An 18,044-nucleotide genomic window follows, 5' to 3' on the forward strand; every position below is an offset into this window, starting at 1 on the left:
GTGCTTAAAAGGAAACTTGTTACTGATTTGATTAAGTAACTGGTGTTTTCAAAGGGTTAAATGACTTTGGGCCACTAATCTAACACTGCCTACACACAGATATTTATGCCTGAAACAAATTCATTTGAATTCAGGCTGGCCCAAAGTGGGCATAAAAGCTGCCATCAAAGTGGGCAGTTAGACACTGATTACTGATTTATATAAGTAGCTAGTGAGTATAAAGGGTAAATCACTTTGGGCCACAGATCTCACACTGCCAACACACAGATAGGGATGCCCAGCATCAAATTCAGTAGAGTCCAGCCTAGCTCAAAGGTTCTCGGCATGCTCGCTGGCATGAAAGTGGGCTAATGGATACTTTTTACTGAATTGACCAAGTAACTATGGCCTTCAAAGGATTTTATGACTTTGGGCCATCGATCTCATGTTTTAAAGACACCTTTTTTTATTTTATTTTTTTTTAATTGACACGTGTCTGTAGAATGAAAGCATAATGTAATCAGTTTGTTCCCATTTTGCCCCCCTCTTTCCCAGCGCCTAATTCAGCTGGCCCTCATAGTTGCTTTGAAAAATGTGTACACCATCTCCAGGAACTCCGTACAGATATCCTAGTGTAATTACACAGAGAAGAGGCAAGCTAGCCCTGACTAAACTGAACTTGATGCCCAATAGTGGCCCAAAGTCATTTAACCCTTTGCAAACACCAGTTATATTCAAATCAGTAAAAAGCGTCCGTATGCCCACTTTGATGCCAGTTTTTATTCCCAGGACCACTTTAAGCCAGCATGGACTCGACTGAATTTGATGCAGGGCATCCATATCTGTGTTGGCCGAGGTAGTTTAGTGGCCCAAAGTCTATTAACCCTTTAAAAACACTAGTTACTTATTCAAATCATTAAAAAGTGACCATCCCCCCACTTTGAAGCCAGCTTTTTTTTTACTCAAAAGCACTTTGGACCAGCCTGAATTCATCTGAATTTGATGCGGGACATCGATTTCTGTGTGCTGGCAGTGAGAACTTAGCGGCCCAACGATTTAACACACACTCTTGGTTTGCCCACTTTGATGCCAATTATTCCTGTTTTCAGGCTTTGTTCAATTTTATTCTCATCAGGGCACCCGGGTTATTGTAATTTATCAATAAACTAATTTCTTCATAGTCCCTGAAAGTGGAGGAATAAGAAACCATCTTCAGCATAGTCTCTAATGCTGCCTTCTCTACAGGGAAAAGGAAACAACGGAATTCTGCACATTCTTTCACTCAGACTGCACACTCCATTACGGGGAATATGCTGCAGCCCGGACAGGATTGAGTGTGACACTCGTGACCTGGAAGTGCTCTGTGCTTCCTCCATGCGGCTTTGTGGGTGAGTGCCGGGAGCAGTAACGCAGTCTACCGCTGACTGGCGTCCTCAGGCCGGCACCATGCTGCTAGAAGCGCTGCCAGAGCTCTGTACAGCCGTCATCAGGCCCCTGAGTGCAGGTACGTCCTGGCCGCTTATACCTGGCTTCTCTGCCGTCTACTACAAGGCCAAACAGGCAGGGTGTGCAGACTGCGCGCCGCTAATGCGAGGATTGCGGGTGTCAGTCAAATGGCGTAGTATCGGCTCATTCACAGGCCTGTGGGGGGCGCTGAGACACATGGTGGTCATGTAGTGATGTTATGAAGAAATAGAAATGCATTATTACCAGGCAGAGGCCTTCACAGACTGCTCGGTGACCTGACCATCTCTGCCATTACCTCAGCAATTACCACTGAGGCCAGACCTTGTCCTGACTAGTGCGGATCATACAACTCTCAGCTGGTAGTAATAAGTAGCAGCCGGGAATCACTTCCAGCAGATCGTTCTTCAACCACAATTTTGTCTTCAGTAGAAACCCTGAATATTTCTCCGAACATTTTGTTGAAAAGGGTATTGGGGAAATTAATTGGCATGTGTGGCAATGGGCACCTTTTATAGGCTATGTACTCTTTTGAATGATTTTTTTTTGTTTTATCATTTTTTTTTTTGTGTAAAAGCTGTATTGTTCTCTTAGCTGATTCCGTCAGTTTTGCTGAACTGACGGCTCGGCTGAGAGCATGTCCTGCGTATATCTGACACACAGAATCCAGATAAAAGTTATTACATCTAAGTTGTTTTTGGGAAAGAAACTCCCAACTAATTGGAAATAAATGATAATGTGAACATAGCCTAATATCTGCGTTGCGTTAGATCACAGCCAGAGTCCAGTACACGCACAAGTACTTATTTTACAATGGAAGAGGATATCCTATAATCTCTAATGTAATGAATGCATTTATGTGACGTTACGTTGTGTCCATATAGAATTTGCTATGGATCTTTTCCAGTCTGCTGTATGTTTCCTAACTTGTGTCTTTTGTGTGTTTTTCGTCAGCTTCGTTGCTGTGTCAAGTTGAACCAGTGGGACGATGGTTTGAAGCGTTCATTAAACGCAGGAACAGAAATGTGTCCGCCTCATTTCAGGAGCTGGAGGATGAGAAGGAGACCTCCGAAGAGTCTGAGGATGAAGAGTTTCAGCTGGAGGAATTTGCACTTTTGAAAACCCTTGATCCGAAAGACTGGAAGGTTAGTTTTTATGTAAAGAAATCATTGTATAATAGAGTTGTGTAACCTTGTAATATACTTTATGTATTCATACACTTCCCACAAATGTCTGTGTATACGATGGAAAAATCTCCTTCTGTATATGCCAATGTGCCCATAGACTTTAACCCCTTCCCGCTCCTTGACGTACTATTACGTCATGGCAGCTGTATCGTTCGCGCTCCATGCCGTAATAGTACGTCTCGGGAGTAACGGCCGTTTCGGCCGTCCTCCCGACACATACAGGAGCTGTGACGCTCTTGTCTTGTTCAGCAGCTGTCACAGCTCCTACAGCGGGGACAGATCGCTGTGTCCCCGCTGATTAACCCCTTAAAAGCCGCGTTCTATAGAGATCGCGGCTTTTTAGGGGTTAAGCTGCCATCGCCGGCCTGCTACGCGATAGCGGCCGGCGATGGTGACTATGGCAACCGGACACCAAACAATGGCGTCCGGCTATGCCATAGACGGAAGCCTAGTGGGTCCTGACAACGTCAGGACCCACTATGCTTGCTGTCAGTGAGTAGCTGACAGTTCTAATACACTGCACTACGCATGTAGTGCAGTGTATTAGAATAGCGATCAGGGCCTCCTGCCCTCATGTCCCCTAGTGGGACAAAGTAATAAAGTGAAAAAAAAGTTAAAAAAAGATGTGTAAAAATTAGAAAATAAAAGATTTAAAAGTAATAAAAGTAAAAATCCCACCTTTTCCCTTATCAGTCCTTTATTATTAATAAAAATATATAAACAAACAAATAAACTATACATAATTGGTATCGCCGCGTCCGTAACGGCCTGAACTACAAAATTATTTCATTATTTATCCCGCACGGTGAACGCCATAAAATAAAATAATAATAAACCGTACCACAATCACAATTCTTTGGTCACTTCACCTCCCAAAAAATGGAATAAAAAGAGATCAAAAAGTCGCATGTACCTAAAAATGGTACTGATCGAAACTACAGTTCGTTACGCAAAAAATAAGTCCTCGCACGGCTTTATTGATTGAAAAATAAAAACGTTCTGGCTCTTAGAATAAGGTAACACAAAAAGTGAATGATTGTTTACAAAACTTATTTTATTGTGCAAACGCCATAAGACATAAAAAACCTATAAACATCTGGTATCGCCGTAATCGTATCGCCCCGCAGAATAAAGTGAATATGTCATTTATAGCGCACGGTGAACGCTGTAAAAAAAAACGAAAAAAAAAACAATAGTAGAATTGCTGTTTTTTAGTCACCACGCCACCTAAAAATAGAATAAAAACTGATCAAAAAGCTGCATGCACCCCAAGAAAACTGCAATGGATTCCTCAAGGGGTCTAGTTTCCAAATTGGGGTCACTTTTGGGGGGTTCCCAATGTTTTGGCACCACAAGACCTCTTCAAACCGGACATGGTGCCTAATAAAAAAGAGGCCTCAAAATCCACTGGGTGCTCCTTTGCTTCGGAGGCCGGTGCTTCAGTCCATTACCGCACTAGGACCACATGTGGGATATTTCTCAAAACTGCAGAATCTGGGCAATAAGTATTGAGTTGTGTTTCTCTGATAAATCCTTTTGTGTTATAAAAAAAATGGTATAAAAGAGGATTTTCTGACAAAAAAAAAATGTACATTTCACCTCTACTTTGCTCTAAATTTTTGTGAAACACCTAAAGGGTTCATAAACTTTCTACATGCTGTTGTGAATACTTTGAGGGGTCTAGTTTCTAAAATGGGGTATTTGATAGGGGTTTCTAATATATGGGCCCCTCAAAGCAACTTCAGAACTGAACTGGAACCTAAAAAAATAAATAAATGAGGCAATACTTCGCTTCTTACATTATACTGATAATGAGCCGTGCCCACCCCGAGATTACCCCAGTTTTGACCGTTTGTCTAAACGGAGACCCCTATTAGACCGTTCCAGTGCCCGGTTTTCCCCAGCATACACCCCGAGAAGTGTATTTCTATTGATGAGTCCCTGGTACATTTTAAAGGGAGGGTTCAATTCCGCGAGTACCTGCCGGGTAAGAGGGCAAGGTATGGTGTGAAGATGTATAAGCTGCGAGAGTGCATCCGGGTATACCTACAGGTTTAGGCTATATGAAGGAAAGGCCACCCCCAAACCAGACTGCATCCTGGACTACAATAGGTACATGGGAGTGATGGACTTGTAAGATCAAGCCCTGAAGCCCTACAGCGCCATGCGGTGTGGTATAAGAAGCAGGCCGGGAACATCATATAGATGGCTTTGTACAATGCGTACGTGCTACGTCGATGTGCAGGCCAGACGCGAACTTTCCTGGAATTTCAAGAGGTGATTATCAAGAACCTAATCTTTAGGGACCAAGAAGGGGGGGCACCCAGTACTTCTGGAAGCGAGCCCACACGCATCGTACCAGGGCAACACTTTCCAGGGGAAGTTCCCCAAACTGGCAAGAAGGGAAAAAGTCAAAAGAGGTGCAAAGTCTGCTATAAGAGGGGGATAAGGGATGACACTATATATCAATGTGACACGTGTCCCGAATAACCAGAGCTCTGTATGAAAGTGTTTTCAAATTTATCATACATCCCTTGGTTTATAATTTACCCCAATTTTACTTACCCTGATGCACTCCGCACAGCTTATCCCCCCTCGTCTTTCCCCTCTGGGCCCTGCTGTGTGTCCAGGCAGCTGATAACAGCCACATGTAGGGTATTGCCGTACCCGGGAGAACCCACATTACAGTTTATGGGGTGTAGGTCTCTGGTCAAAATGCTCACTACACCTCTAGATGAATGCCTTAAGGGTGTCGTTTTTAAAACGGGGTCACTTCTTGTGGGTTTCAACTGTACTGGTACCTCAGGGGCTTCTGCATACATGACTTCGCACTAGAAAATCCAGAGTAGGCCAAATGGTGGTCCTTTCCTTCTGAGCCCTCCCATGGGCCCAAACGGCAGTTTATCACAACAAATGGGGTATTGCGGCACTCAGAACAAATTGCGCAACAGAATGGGGTATTTTGTTTCTTGTGAAAATAAGAAATTTTCAGCCAAAACTACATATTATTTGACAAAAAGAATTTTGTTTTCATTCCCAGCCCAATTCAAATAAGTTCTGTGAAAAAAGTATGGGGTCTAAATAGTCACATTACCCATAAATGAATTCCTTGAGGGGTGTAGTTTCCAAAATGGGGTCATTTGTGGTGGGTTTCTATTGCTTTGATACCTCTGGGGCTCTGCAAATGTGACATGGCAGCCGAAAACCAATCCATCAAAATCTGTACTCCAAAGAACACACAGCGCTCCTTCCCTTCTGAGGCCTCCCATGGGCCCAAACGGCAGTTTATCACCACAAATGGGGTATTGCCGCACTCAGGACAAATTGGGCAACAAAATTGAGTATTTTATTTCTTGTGAAAATAAGAATTTTTGAGCTAAAATGACATATTATTGGAAAAAATATATTTTTTTTAAATTCCCAGCCCAATTCAAATAAGTTCTGTGAAGAAACTATGGGGTCTAAATGGTCACATTACCCATAAATGAATTCCTTGAGGGGTGTAGTTTCCAAAATGGGGTCACTTCTGGTGGGTTTCCATTGCTTTGATACCTCTGGGGCTCTGCAAATGCGACATGGCACACGAAAACCAAACCAGCAAAATCTGTACTCCAAAGAACACACAGCGCTCCTTCCCTTCTGAGGCCTCCCATGGGCCCAAACGGCAGTTTATTGCCACAAATGGGGTATTGATGCACTCAGGAGAAATTGGGCAACAAAATTGAGTATTTTGTTCCCTGTGAAAATAAGAAATTTTGGTAAAAAATTACATCTTATTGGAAAAAAATGACATTTTTTTTAATGTCACAGCCCAATTGAAATAGGTGCTGTGAAAAAACTGTGCGGTCAAAATGCTAACAACAACCATAAATGAATTCCTTGAGGGGTGTAGTTTCCAAAATGGGGTCACTTTTGGTGGGTTTCCATTGCTTTGATACCTCTGAGGCTCTGCAAATGCGACATGGCACCCGAAAACCAATCCAACAAAATCTGGACTCCAACAAACATATAGCGCTCCTTTCCTTCTGAGCCCTCCCATGGGCCCAAACGGCAGTTTATCACCACAAATGGGGTACTGCCACACTAAGGACAAATTGGGCAACAAAATGGGGTATTTTATTCCCTGTGAAAATAAGAAATTTTGATCACAAATGACATTTTATTGGAAAAAATGTCATTTTTTTCATTTCAGAGCCCAATTCAAATACGTGCTGTGAAAAAAATGTGCTGTCAAAATGGTAACAACAACCCTAAATGAATTCCTTGAGGGGTGTAGTTTACAAAATGGGGTCACTATTGGGGGATTCCTACTGTTTTGACACCTCAACACCTCTTCAAACCTGGCATGCTGCCTAAAATATATTCTAATAAAAAAGAGGACTCAAAATGCACTAGGTGCTTCTTTGCTTCTAGGGCTTGTCTTTTAGTCCACGAGCGCAGTAGGGCCACATGTGGGACATTTCTAAAAACTGCAGAATCTGGAAAATACATATTTAGTAGTGTTTCTCTGGTAAAACCTTCCGTGTTACAGAAAAAAAAATGAATAAAATTGAAATTCAGCAAGAAAAATGAAATTTGCTAATTTCACCTCCACTTTGCTTTAATTCCTGTGAAATGCCTGAAGGGTTAAAAATTTTTATAACTGCTGTTTTGAATACTTTGAGGGGTCTAGTTTTTAAAATGGGGTGTTTTATCAGGGTTTCTAATACATAGGCCCCACAAAGCCACTTCAGAACTCAAGAGGTACCTTAAAAAAAAGGCTTTTGAAATTTTCTTAAAAATATGAGAAATTGCTGTTTATGTTCTAAGCCTTGTAACGTCCAAGAAAAATAAAATAATGTTCAAAAAACGATGCCAAACTAAAGTAGACATATGGGAAATGTGAACTAGTAACTATTTTGGGTGGTATAACCGTCTGTTTTACAAGCAGATGCATTTAAATTCTGAAAAATGCAATTTTTTCAAAATTTTCTCTAAATTTTGCAATTTTTCACCAATAAACACTGAATATATCGACCAAATTTTACCACGAACATGAAGCCCAATGTGTCACGAGAAAACAATCTCAGAATCGCTTGGGTAGGTTTAAGCATTCCGACGTTATTACCACATAAAGTGAAATATGTCAGATTTGAAAAATGGGCTCTGAGCCTTAAGGCCAAAACTAGGCTGCGTCCTTAAGGGGTTAATGACAAACCATATGGCAAAACGGTGTCCTTTTGTCATTATTTTGGCCAAGATAAATCTGGATCCGGCAGCCCCAACTATATTGTAATGTGTAGTCAACCCCTTAATGACCAGCCTATTTTAGACCTTAATGACAAGCCATTTTTTTACGTTTTTCCATCGTCACATTCCAAGAGCTATAACCTTTTTATTTTTGCGTCGACATAGCTGTATAAGGTCTTATATTTTGCGGGACAAGTTGTATTTTTTAATAGCACCATTTTGAGGTACATATTATTTATTGATTAACTTTTATTAACTTTTTTTTGGAAAAATAGAAAAAAACCTGAAATTTCGCCACTCTTTTTTGCGTCCTAATTCTACGCCGTTTACCGTGTGATATAAATAACAATAACTTTATTCGGCGGGTTGTTACGATTGCAACGATACCAAATTTGTATAGTTTGTATGGTTTTACTACTTTTACACAGTAAAAACACTTTTTTTTTCAAAATCTTTGTCTCCATATTTGAAGAGCCATAACTTTTTTATTTTTTCGCTGATACGGTTGTATGAGAGCCTTTTTTTTGCGCGGGAAGACTTGTAGTTTTTATTGGTACCATTTTGGGGTCGATGCGACTTTTTGATCATTTTTTAATCATATTTTTTTAAAGTCAGGATTCACAGAAAACAGCAACTTTTTCCATAGTTTTTTATTACATTTTTTTACGGCGTTCACCGTGCGGGTTAAATAATGTAATAGATTTATAGTTGGGGTCGTTACGGACGCGGCGATACCAAATATGTCTCACTTTTTTACTTTTATTTTGGTTTTTTTAATAGTAAAGCATTTTGTAAGGGGAAAAAGTGGGTTTTTCATTTTTTTTCACATTTTTTTTTAAAATTAACTTTAAACTTTTTTTTAACTTTTATACTAGTCCCACTAGGGGACTTTAATATGCGATTCTCCGATCGCTATTATAATACACTGCAATGCTTTTGTATTGCAGTGTATTACTGCCTGTCCGACCCAGCGGCCATTCACTGCAGGCAGACCTGGGGGCCTTTATTAGGCCCCCGGCTGCAATCGGAGACACAGACACTCGGTGATCTTATCGCCGGGTGTCAATTGGATGAGAGGGTGATCCCTCCCTCTCTCCAAAACTACTCAGATGCGGTGCACGCTATTCAGCGCCGCATCTGAAGGGTTAAACGGGTGAGATCGATACTAATATCGATCTCACCCGGTCGAGCAGGGACGCCCTCAGCTACCTCTGGCAGCTGAGAGCAGGGAGATTTACTTTATTCTGATGCAGCGACGTAAAAAGGCTTATGCATCAGAATAAAGCCCATTAGTGGTCGCCGTTAAAAGGCGTATTGGCGGTCACTAACGGGTTGAGGGATTAAAACCTGTTAATAATGGTATGGATGTTTCTTTTAAGATGTAAATGTGTGTTTGTTTTTAGAACCAGGATCATTACGCAGTGCTTGGACTGAAGAGCCTGAGGTACAAAGCCACGCAGAAACAGATTAAAGCAGCTCGTAAGTAAAAAGGAACTTCTGTTCTGTGGATGAATTGCTGTGTGTGGTTTTCTGGATTCTCTTGAGAGAACATAATTTTTTCTAAATGCATAAGGGGCTGTTTACATCAGCGTTAGGTTTCCGGTCATGGGTTCCGTCAGACTACGCTATTGTTTCCGCCCAAAAAAAACGGAAAGCATACGGACGGAGACAAATGGAAACCATTTGCCACGGAAGCATTACCATTGAAATGGTAATGCAAACGGAAGCTATGGTTTCCGTTTGCCTTTCTGTTGATGGGTTCCTCAGACGGAAACGTTTTAACAGAACCCATCTAGGGATGTCACAATACCAGAATTTGGACTTTGATACCGATACTTCATGTAGTATTGCGATACTCGATACCAAAACGATACTTTGCCAACAGTAATAAAAAAAAAAAAGTTTTTCCGTTTTCTGAGGTGAGGCGCATGGTGTGTTGAATTTTGAACCTCCATGTGCCTCACATTAATAGTAATTAACCCCATCATGTTCCTCAGTCATATTGGACAACATTGGGTTAATCTGTGAGGTACATGATTGGGTTAATTACTATTAATGTGAGGCACATGGAGGTTCAAAATTCATAATACCTCGTATTAAAGAAAACAGTTTTTATTTTATAACCGCGTAGACCTCATAAATGACGCTATAAATTTGTTATTACGCTTGCGACAATACCGAATGTGTATATTTTATGTATTGAGACTTATTTTAATGTTTATTGTAAAAAAAAAGTGTTTTTTTTATTTACCGTTACTTTATTTATTTTTAAAGAGGCTCTGTCACCAGTTTATAACTGCCCTATCTCCTGCCTAATCTAATAGGCGCTTTAATGTAGACCACAGGTTTTTTTTTTTTGTTTTGTTTTGTTTTTTAAAACGTTTATTTTTCGTTTTATGCTAATTTTAGTTTTTTACTTTTCACCAAGTGGCCATTGTAAAGAAATGTGTATGACGCTGACCAATCAGCGTCATACAGTTCTCTTTATTCATGCCCTACTTTATTCACAGCACCGCGTGATCTCGCAAGATCACGCTGTGACGTCACTCTCCCGCAGTTCCTTCACCGGAGCGACAGGAGAATAAGACATCGCCTCCTGCCATGCCAGGCACTGAAGACAGAACATTGGATGTTTTGTAGTGCGCCCGCCATGTTCTATCTCCAGTGCCAGCAATCATTAGTGCAGCGCTGGTCGCATCACTTCATGCTGACCGCGTGCAATCTTTTCAGGAGTAGGGCAATGACTGTATTACACAGCTGCAGCCCCGCTCTAACAACATTTATGTGTTACTATACTTAGCTGTGCGCCCGCACAGCTTAGTATCGAAGTACATCAATTAATGGAATTGAACCGTTTGAGGGTGCACAATATCGAAATAGTATAAAAATTTCGATGTATCGTGAAACACTAAACCCATCAACGGAAACTGAACGCTGATGAGAACACACCCTAAGGGAATATTTGACCAGTTGTTGAAAGGTAGAAAGCCTTCAATTAAAACCTGTCACTTAGCTTTAGGTTGTAATCACACATGCAGTTTTTGTGGCAGTTATTTGAGCCAAAGCCAGAAGTTTATCTAAAGAGAAGAAAAAGTATAAAGCAGGGGTAGTCAACCTTAAATAGGTGGAGGTCTGCTTTCTTACCATGGAAGAATCTTGAGATCTACTTGGTACCGAGTTGTGACGGGACCATGGGGGGAATGGTGTGTAAGTAATTGGGGGCATTTCTAGGGTCTTAAAAGACACGGTACCAGGATATATATTACTTTTTAGATTTAATTTAGCGCTACAGAACATACAGGAGAATCCAGAACTGATTAGATGCAGTCATAGGCAGAATATACAACAATTACATTCAGTGACTTACAGGTGATGTCTTCTCTGAATAGGGACATTTTTTTCTTTCCATTTCTCCTCCACTGGACCCAGACCGCCATGAAAGATTCTTCCAGCCACTTGCCTCTACAGATCTTAAACTCAATCAGTAAGCATGCCCACATAATGCCTACAAAATAATTGTAGCAAACAGAATGCCCCCATAGTCACCGAAACCCCACCTATGTACACCCAATCAGGCCCAGCCTCCCCCGGTAGACTTGCAAAAAAATCCACTCTACAGAGCGCCACCTAACTCCGAACTACAGATGGGGGCAGGAGCAGGCATCCGGGAGATAGTACTGCGCAGAGTGACAGGCTCAAGCTGGCAGAACAGTGATAGGGCGAGTTGTGCATGGAGCCGATGGCTCTCGAGCTCTGCTGCAGTTTTCAACTTCATCTTCTTCCTGAGACCATGGATAAAGTCGGAAAGAAATACAGAAACCACAGGGGCGTGAGTTTTCTGACGTTTTTGTCAGTGCTATACACTTTAAATGGAGCTGCAGGGCACATGCTCGACCTCCGCTCTATTCAAACTACTCCTAGATGCTTTTTGTGGCTGGGTAACCAGGGTCCCCAGTTCTAGCGATTAATGGGGGCCCCAACTGTCAGACATCCACTAGTCCAGCGTTTATCACCTATCCAGTGGAAAATGCTTTAAACTGGAATTCTGGGAAACCTGACGACGACTTTATGCTGCCCTCTCTGAGGGCAGCATAAAGTAGTGACAGACACGCTTATTTCAGCGGTCTGTCACTTAAGTGTAAATAATGTGTTTTTTGAGGACTTACAGTTTAATTGTTGCAGTGCGATGCAAATGCTGTGAGGAAGGAGTCTATCGTATTCATGAGCTTCCGCTCCTTCAGCCACTGATTGGCAGCTTTGCAATCCGCAGTAGCTCGTCTTGAGCAGCGCAACGCCTGAACACTCACATATAAGTGACAGACCATTGAAATCAGCACGTCTGTCACTACTATGCTGATGGATGGCGCCGTGTCCCCAACCCCTTTGTGTACCTACATACCTGTTACGTCTGTCGCCTTCCCTGCCCTACTGTTCCATCTTACTGTCCTTCTATTATGTCCCTGTGGTTGTGCCTCCAATCCTTTTGGGAATTAGGAGCTCTGTATCACAAAAACAAAGATATATTCAGTAGTTAATCAGCACAGAATTTTAAGGCTTAAAGGGATTGTTTGGGATAAGAAAAAAAGTATTTTTCCTGAAAGACCACCACCCACCCTGAAACATACCCACTCTTGTCCATGGGCCGTATTTGGTATTGCAGTCCAACAATCGTTCACATGAATACCAGACACAACCAATGGACAAGATTGGCACTGTTCTGAGAAAAGAAAGCAGACCCATTTTTTACTAATTCTGAACAACCTCTTCAAAACAGAATAGTGTTAAATGGCGGATATTAACTTCAATATGTCAAGTCTATTTTGTGAAAACAGTTTTTTCTTCTTTTTTGGCCAGATAAAGCAATGGTTCTGAAACACCACCCTGACAAGAGAAAAGCGGCAGGAGAGCAAATAGTTGAAGGCGATAATGACTATTTCACGTGTATTACTAAAGGTAAGCTTTCCAGAGATTAAACACTCATTGACTCCTCATCGTTCCCACTAACAATAAGTCTTTTGTACGGAATATTGGGAAGACCTGCAATAACCATACAAGTCCCATGCAATCTTGTCTAAAATGTCTGGTTTGCCATATATATCTTGACTTTTATTTTATCAATATTCTTTGCAGGATCAATGTTAATGATAGGAAATAGTGGAGTATAAATGTCTGTCTCCAAGATTTGTAGATTATCTATTATTGCAAAAAAAAATATTATGGTTTAGTTATTTTAACCATTTTTGCGGTTTTGGTGTTTTAGCAAATGAAATTCTATCTGACCCTGTGAAGAGAAGAGCCTTCAACAGTATTGATCCCACCTTTGAAAATTCTGTCCCTTCGAAAAGTGAGGGAAAAGACAATTTCTTTGTAGTATTTTCTCCAGTGTTTGAGAGAAATAGCAGGTAAGAAATTTATAACAGAGGCTGACAGCCAAGTCTTTACATGTAGAAGAAAAATATTTACATGAGGGGCCCCAGTTCACACAATAGTTTGAGGGACAATGCTGCAGCCAGATATTACTTTAAAGGGAATCTCTTGACAAGTTTATGCTGCCCTATCTGAGGCAGCATAAAGCGGTCCCCGAGACCCTGATTTCAGCTGTGTATCGCTTACTTTGTAATATTCACATAATTTTTGTGTGTCTCCTGCAACATGAGCCAAGCCAGGAGTTATCTCAATGATGTGCTCGCGCTCAAGACTCCCCAATATTCATGAGCTGTGTCTTTCTCCGCTCACCCCCATCTGATTGACCGCTTTCTCCCCATACTATGCATAGGGATAAAGCTGACAATCAGCGGGGGGAGAAGCCGCTCATAAATACGCTCGGCCAGCGCTGCAGGAGATAAACGGGCTTTTATGAAAACGAAACGACGAAATACTACAAAGTAATATTACAAGTAACACCGCTGGAATCGGGGTTTCTCACTATTTTATGCTGCCCTCAGAGTAGCGTAAACCTGGTGACAGATTCCCTTTAAAATCTATAGTAAAATATGAGAGATCCTACATACATGTGATTTGTGGCGTTTTTATATATATTATTTTTTTTTTTTACCCAAAACGCAGTATGCACTAGATATGGCGTTTTTCATGGCCTTTTCCATTGTCTTCTCTATAGGACATCAAAAACTTCAGCAAAAATGCCTGTGCAGAATGGCACTGAAAAAAAAGAATAGCACAAAAAAACGCTTGTTAGCACATGGCAGTTTTGTTACATGCAATTTAAAACACAGGAAAAAAAGTGTCTGAAGGAGGCCTAAACTTGGCTGCTTTCATTTCCAGCTGCCAACTATTACCACTGAGATCGCTGTGCATGGCTGCTAGGGAAATGTAGTATTACATGGCACCCATTTAAATGAATGTTTGACCATGTAATACATATGAGTCTGCCAGGGGGGAGCTGTTTCCAGCAGCCTTTTGTTCTGGCTCTTAGAGGAGGATCCCTAATGGGGCATATAGAAAGGGGTTGTCCTCTTGTGACCATCACTTTTATATCAAATATTTTGTAGATGCTTCTTTTTCCGTTACGTGTGCTGTTAACTATAACATTGTAACAAATATATTTACCCGTTCCAGGTGGTCAAACCAGAAAAATGTTCCAAAACTTGGCAATATGAACACCTCCATTGAAGATGTAGATGCGTTTTATTCTTTTTGGTATGTTTGTCTTTCAGATGTAAATGAAACCATTGAGCACTATGAAACCTCTGGATTAGTTTCCACAATTTTTTTTTTTCTTTTCTGAAGAATTACATTTAAATAAACATTAAAGGGTAACTAAACAATCAACTAACTTTTGACATGTCAGAAGTTTTGATTCGTGGAGGTCCGAGCACTGAGACCCCCACTACTCGCTAGAACAAAGCGGCAGAAGTTCTCGTGTAAGCGATCAGCCACTTTGTTTCTGTTCGCTTTTTTCCGGAAAGCCGATGTATTGCAGTGCGGGCTCGTAGACTTTCTATTGAGTCCGTTCTCCGCTACATTGATTTCCAGAAAAAGCTGAACAGAAACTAAGCGGCTGAGCAATCATCCGAGCACTTTTGCCGTTTCATCTTAGCGATTGGTGGGGGTCTCCGTGCTCGGACCCCCACCAATCAAAACTTCTGACATGTCAGAAGTTTGAACGTTTTAGTTTTTAACCTCTTTCTCAGTATAAGACTTATGCTATTACATGTCAAGTGTCTCTGATCACTGATCTATTAATTTTACTTCAGTTTTGTGGGGGGTGTTTTCATGCTAGGTACAATTTTGATTCTTGGAGAGAATTCTCTTACTTGGATGAAGAAGAAAAAGAAAAGGCAGAATGGTAAATCATATTTACATTTCCTAGATGCAATGTGGCTGTCTTTCATGTGTCTTCTATATCGTGACCTGGCATGTCATAGTTGAGATTCAAATAGGTTGAATTAGGGGCAGCATGAGGTGTTGTTTTCCATGAAGCACGATTTTACATAGACCTTAAGAACATGTATTAGAATGTCAGATATGTTCATACACAGTAGACAACGGCAATTCATTAGAAACGTCAGAAAACGTATTGCTTGTGGTCTTAATTTCTCTAGCTCTACATGTTAGCGTGACCGTTATTACACTACTGTTCTGCTACTAATAATGTTGATCGTGATTAATCTATCTTGTAAAAGGCAAAAATACAGTACCTCATTAGATTCATTGTCTCTTATATTTGTGTTGTCAGTCGTGATGAGAGGAGGTGGATTGAAAAACAGAACCGAGCCGCCCGAGCGCAAAGGAAAAAAGAAGAAATGAATAGGATTAGAACATTAGTTGGTAAGTAGAATTTATCTCTGACGTGAACATATGCAGCATTTTCTGCTACTATCAATCCTCTATTCATGTAAACTTTTAGATGTATTAGCAGCTACTTAATAACATTGGTTTTCTCATTTCCTTAGATCAGTGCTTGAGTCTGAATATATTCCAAAGTTAGAGCTTGTTCAATGCTTTGCTAATTTAGCGTTATTATATAGAACACCTTTAGTACAATAGAAACATTCCATTGATAATTCCTGCTTATATATGTTATACTGCTTTATGTTAAGAAATATATTTTTGTAACCGTGCCTTAGTGTAAAGCACTGTATTTACTAGATATTTTGGAATTCAAATGAGTTTGACGGTAACTGAGAAATCACCGGTATATTATATTTCCAAAATTAAAATGTCACCATTATTATTCCTCTATTAAATTCACATCTAAACAATTATTCTTAGTCCACTTTTCCCTAGCTGGGACAGCTAGGGAAAAGCTATGAGATTAGACTGTAGGGTAATGTAAGCCTTGAGGGCCAGGACAATATTGGCCTTGAGGGCATTATCAATTTCCCACTTGTATCATTGGGGGACACAGAAGACCTTGGTTATAGGCTGCTACCACTAGGAGGTGGAAACGAAACCTAAAGTGTTAGCTTCACCTACACAGGCTATATACTTCTGGCAGGCACTGTGCTAATCGGGACCAGCTCAAAAACCTAAAACAAAACTATTGATGGATTACAACCGAGAAAAAGAGAAATCCATCCAGTAAATGCCAAAAAAACACAGAAAACATTAATGAGCGAAATCGCCACAGTGAGCATCGCGACACGTATTTCGTAGCCTTTGTCAGGAGAAGGTCCATCCTGACGAAGGCTCTGAAACGTGCGTCGAGGGGCACCCTGGGTGACTTCTCCAATTGCCACCTGTCCGAAACAAGGAACTGATCTATGTGGAAAACATTATCTTCTGTGGCCTAATAATCTAGGGCTTGATTCTAGACACAGAGCCTTGTTTAGACAGCCCACCACTGCTAGTCTTTTTGATACACTGTCACTCTTGCCTGACCGGTTGTTATGGTGGAACTTATCCCAGGATGTTTTTATATATTTCTATCTTATTTGTTTGGGGTAAATTAGTTTCTTATTGCATGTATTAATAAAGATTGACTTTTTCTGCACTATTTCCTTTGTCTTACATAAGCACTCTATTGATAGCTTAGACAGTATAAATTTATTATTTTATGCTTTTGTCCTGTTACTTCGGGTATTGCCGATGTTCAGAAAATACACTCCTCAACATTGACATTGCAACACGAAGAAGAGCAAGCCGTAAAGTTATGCAAATCAAGGAAGTAGCAGAAGTCGCTAAGATCTACAAACTATCACATTTTCAAGCACCTAGCTCCAATCTGTGGCATGTGAGGGGCATAAAAACCAGATTGAAAGCAAAGGTTTGTTTTAGCCACATAAAACCTCAAAAATCGAAACAAGTGGTGTGGGATGATTGTGCGATGCCCCTTGTTTGTCAACGTGCCAGTTATCACCACTTGCCGCAAACTGAGAGGGACAGAATCCTCGGTCTGAGAGACCTTGCTTTATCACTCCTGGCAGATCGTTACGCGCATAGGCCAAGATGTCAGCACTGTTCAACGTTTCGTGTCCCAGAGGTTGGGAGAACAACAACAGAGTGACTGCAAGAGGTGTGCGGAGGCGAACCCTTGCACGGACGAGTCATCTGATTGGAAGAATGGCTCGTTGTGTTCGATTCTGTATTGCAAGTGAAATTGTACATCACGTCTCAAGCCTAGGGCGTCAACCAGTGTTAACACAAACCATCAGAAGGCGTTTGCACGACATTGGGCTACGAGCCAGACATCCAGCTACAGGTGTTCCAATGACCACACGCCACCACTCTCAAAGGCTATCATGGTGCACAGCAGGATGACAATGGAGGCTGGAGTGGCATTCTATCCTCTTGAGCGATGAGTCCCGCTTTAGTCTCTGACACAATGATAGCCGGAGATTGGTCTGAAGACCACGTGTGCAATGCCATGAAGAGGCCTTCACTAGAAAATCTCACACCAGTCCTACTCCCGGGATTGTGTGGAGTGGCATAATGCACAGTAGCCGGACCCCTCTAGTCTTCATTTCAGGTACGCTAACCGCTCAGCAGTGGTGCAACCATTTCTCCAAAGTATCCCAGAAGACTTTTTTTCAACAGGACAACGCCAGGCCCCATGTTGCTTGTGCTACTTTGAGCAGCCTGTGGGGCCCAAACGTGCTACCATGGCCTGCAGTGTTTCTGAACTTGTCTTCCATCGAGCACATCTGGGACATCTTTGTCTAAAATTGCATAGGGAGCTGCAAGCAGCCAATCTTGATGATTTCTGTGCCCAAGTGCATTCAGCGT

The 18,044-nt window shown here is 41.3% G+C and overlaps 1 protein-coding gene across 2 annotated transcripts in view; it reads left to right on the forward strand.

Annotated features, from left to right (window-relative positions):
* Nucleotides 1-1,279: 1,279 nt before the first annotated feature.
* DNAJC2 (DnaJ heat shock protein family (Hsp40) member C2) overlaps nt 1,280-18,044 on the forward strand; it is a 55,960-nt gene continuing 39,195 nt past the window's right edge. Inside the window, exons 1-8 of one of the 2 annotated variants that reach the window (XM_075857318.1) lie at nt 1,280-1,483; nt 2,398-2,588; nt 9,263-9,338; nt 12,714-12,812; nt 13,120-13,261; nt 14,436-14,516; nt 15,100-15,165; nt 15,556-15,647. In XM_075857318.1, the coding sequence (XP_075713433.1) occupies nt 1,426-1,483; nt 2,398-2,588; nt 9,263-9,338; nt 12,714-12,812; nt 13,120-13,261; nt 14,436-14,516; nt 15,100-15,165; nt 15,556-15,647 (805 nt within the window). In that variant the 5' untranslated portion in view covers nt 1,280-1,425. The remainder of the gene's footprint in view (nt 1,484-2,397; nt 2,589-9,262; nt 9,339-12,713; nt 12,813-13,119; nt 13,262-14,435; nt 14,517-15,099; nt 15,166-15,555; nt 15,648-18,044) is intronic. The other variant, XM_075857316.1, reaches the window with a different exon arrangement.

Source organism: Rhinoderma darwinii, chromosome 3, assembly GCF_050947455.1.
Source record: "Rhinoderma darwinii isolate aRhiDar2 chromosome 3, aRhiDar2.hap1, whole genome shotgun sequence".
Lineage (NCBI taxonomy): Eukaryota > Metazoa > Chordata > Amphibia > Anura > Rhinodermatidae > Rhinoderma > Rhinoderma darwinii.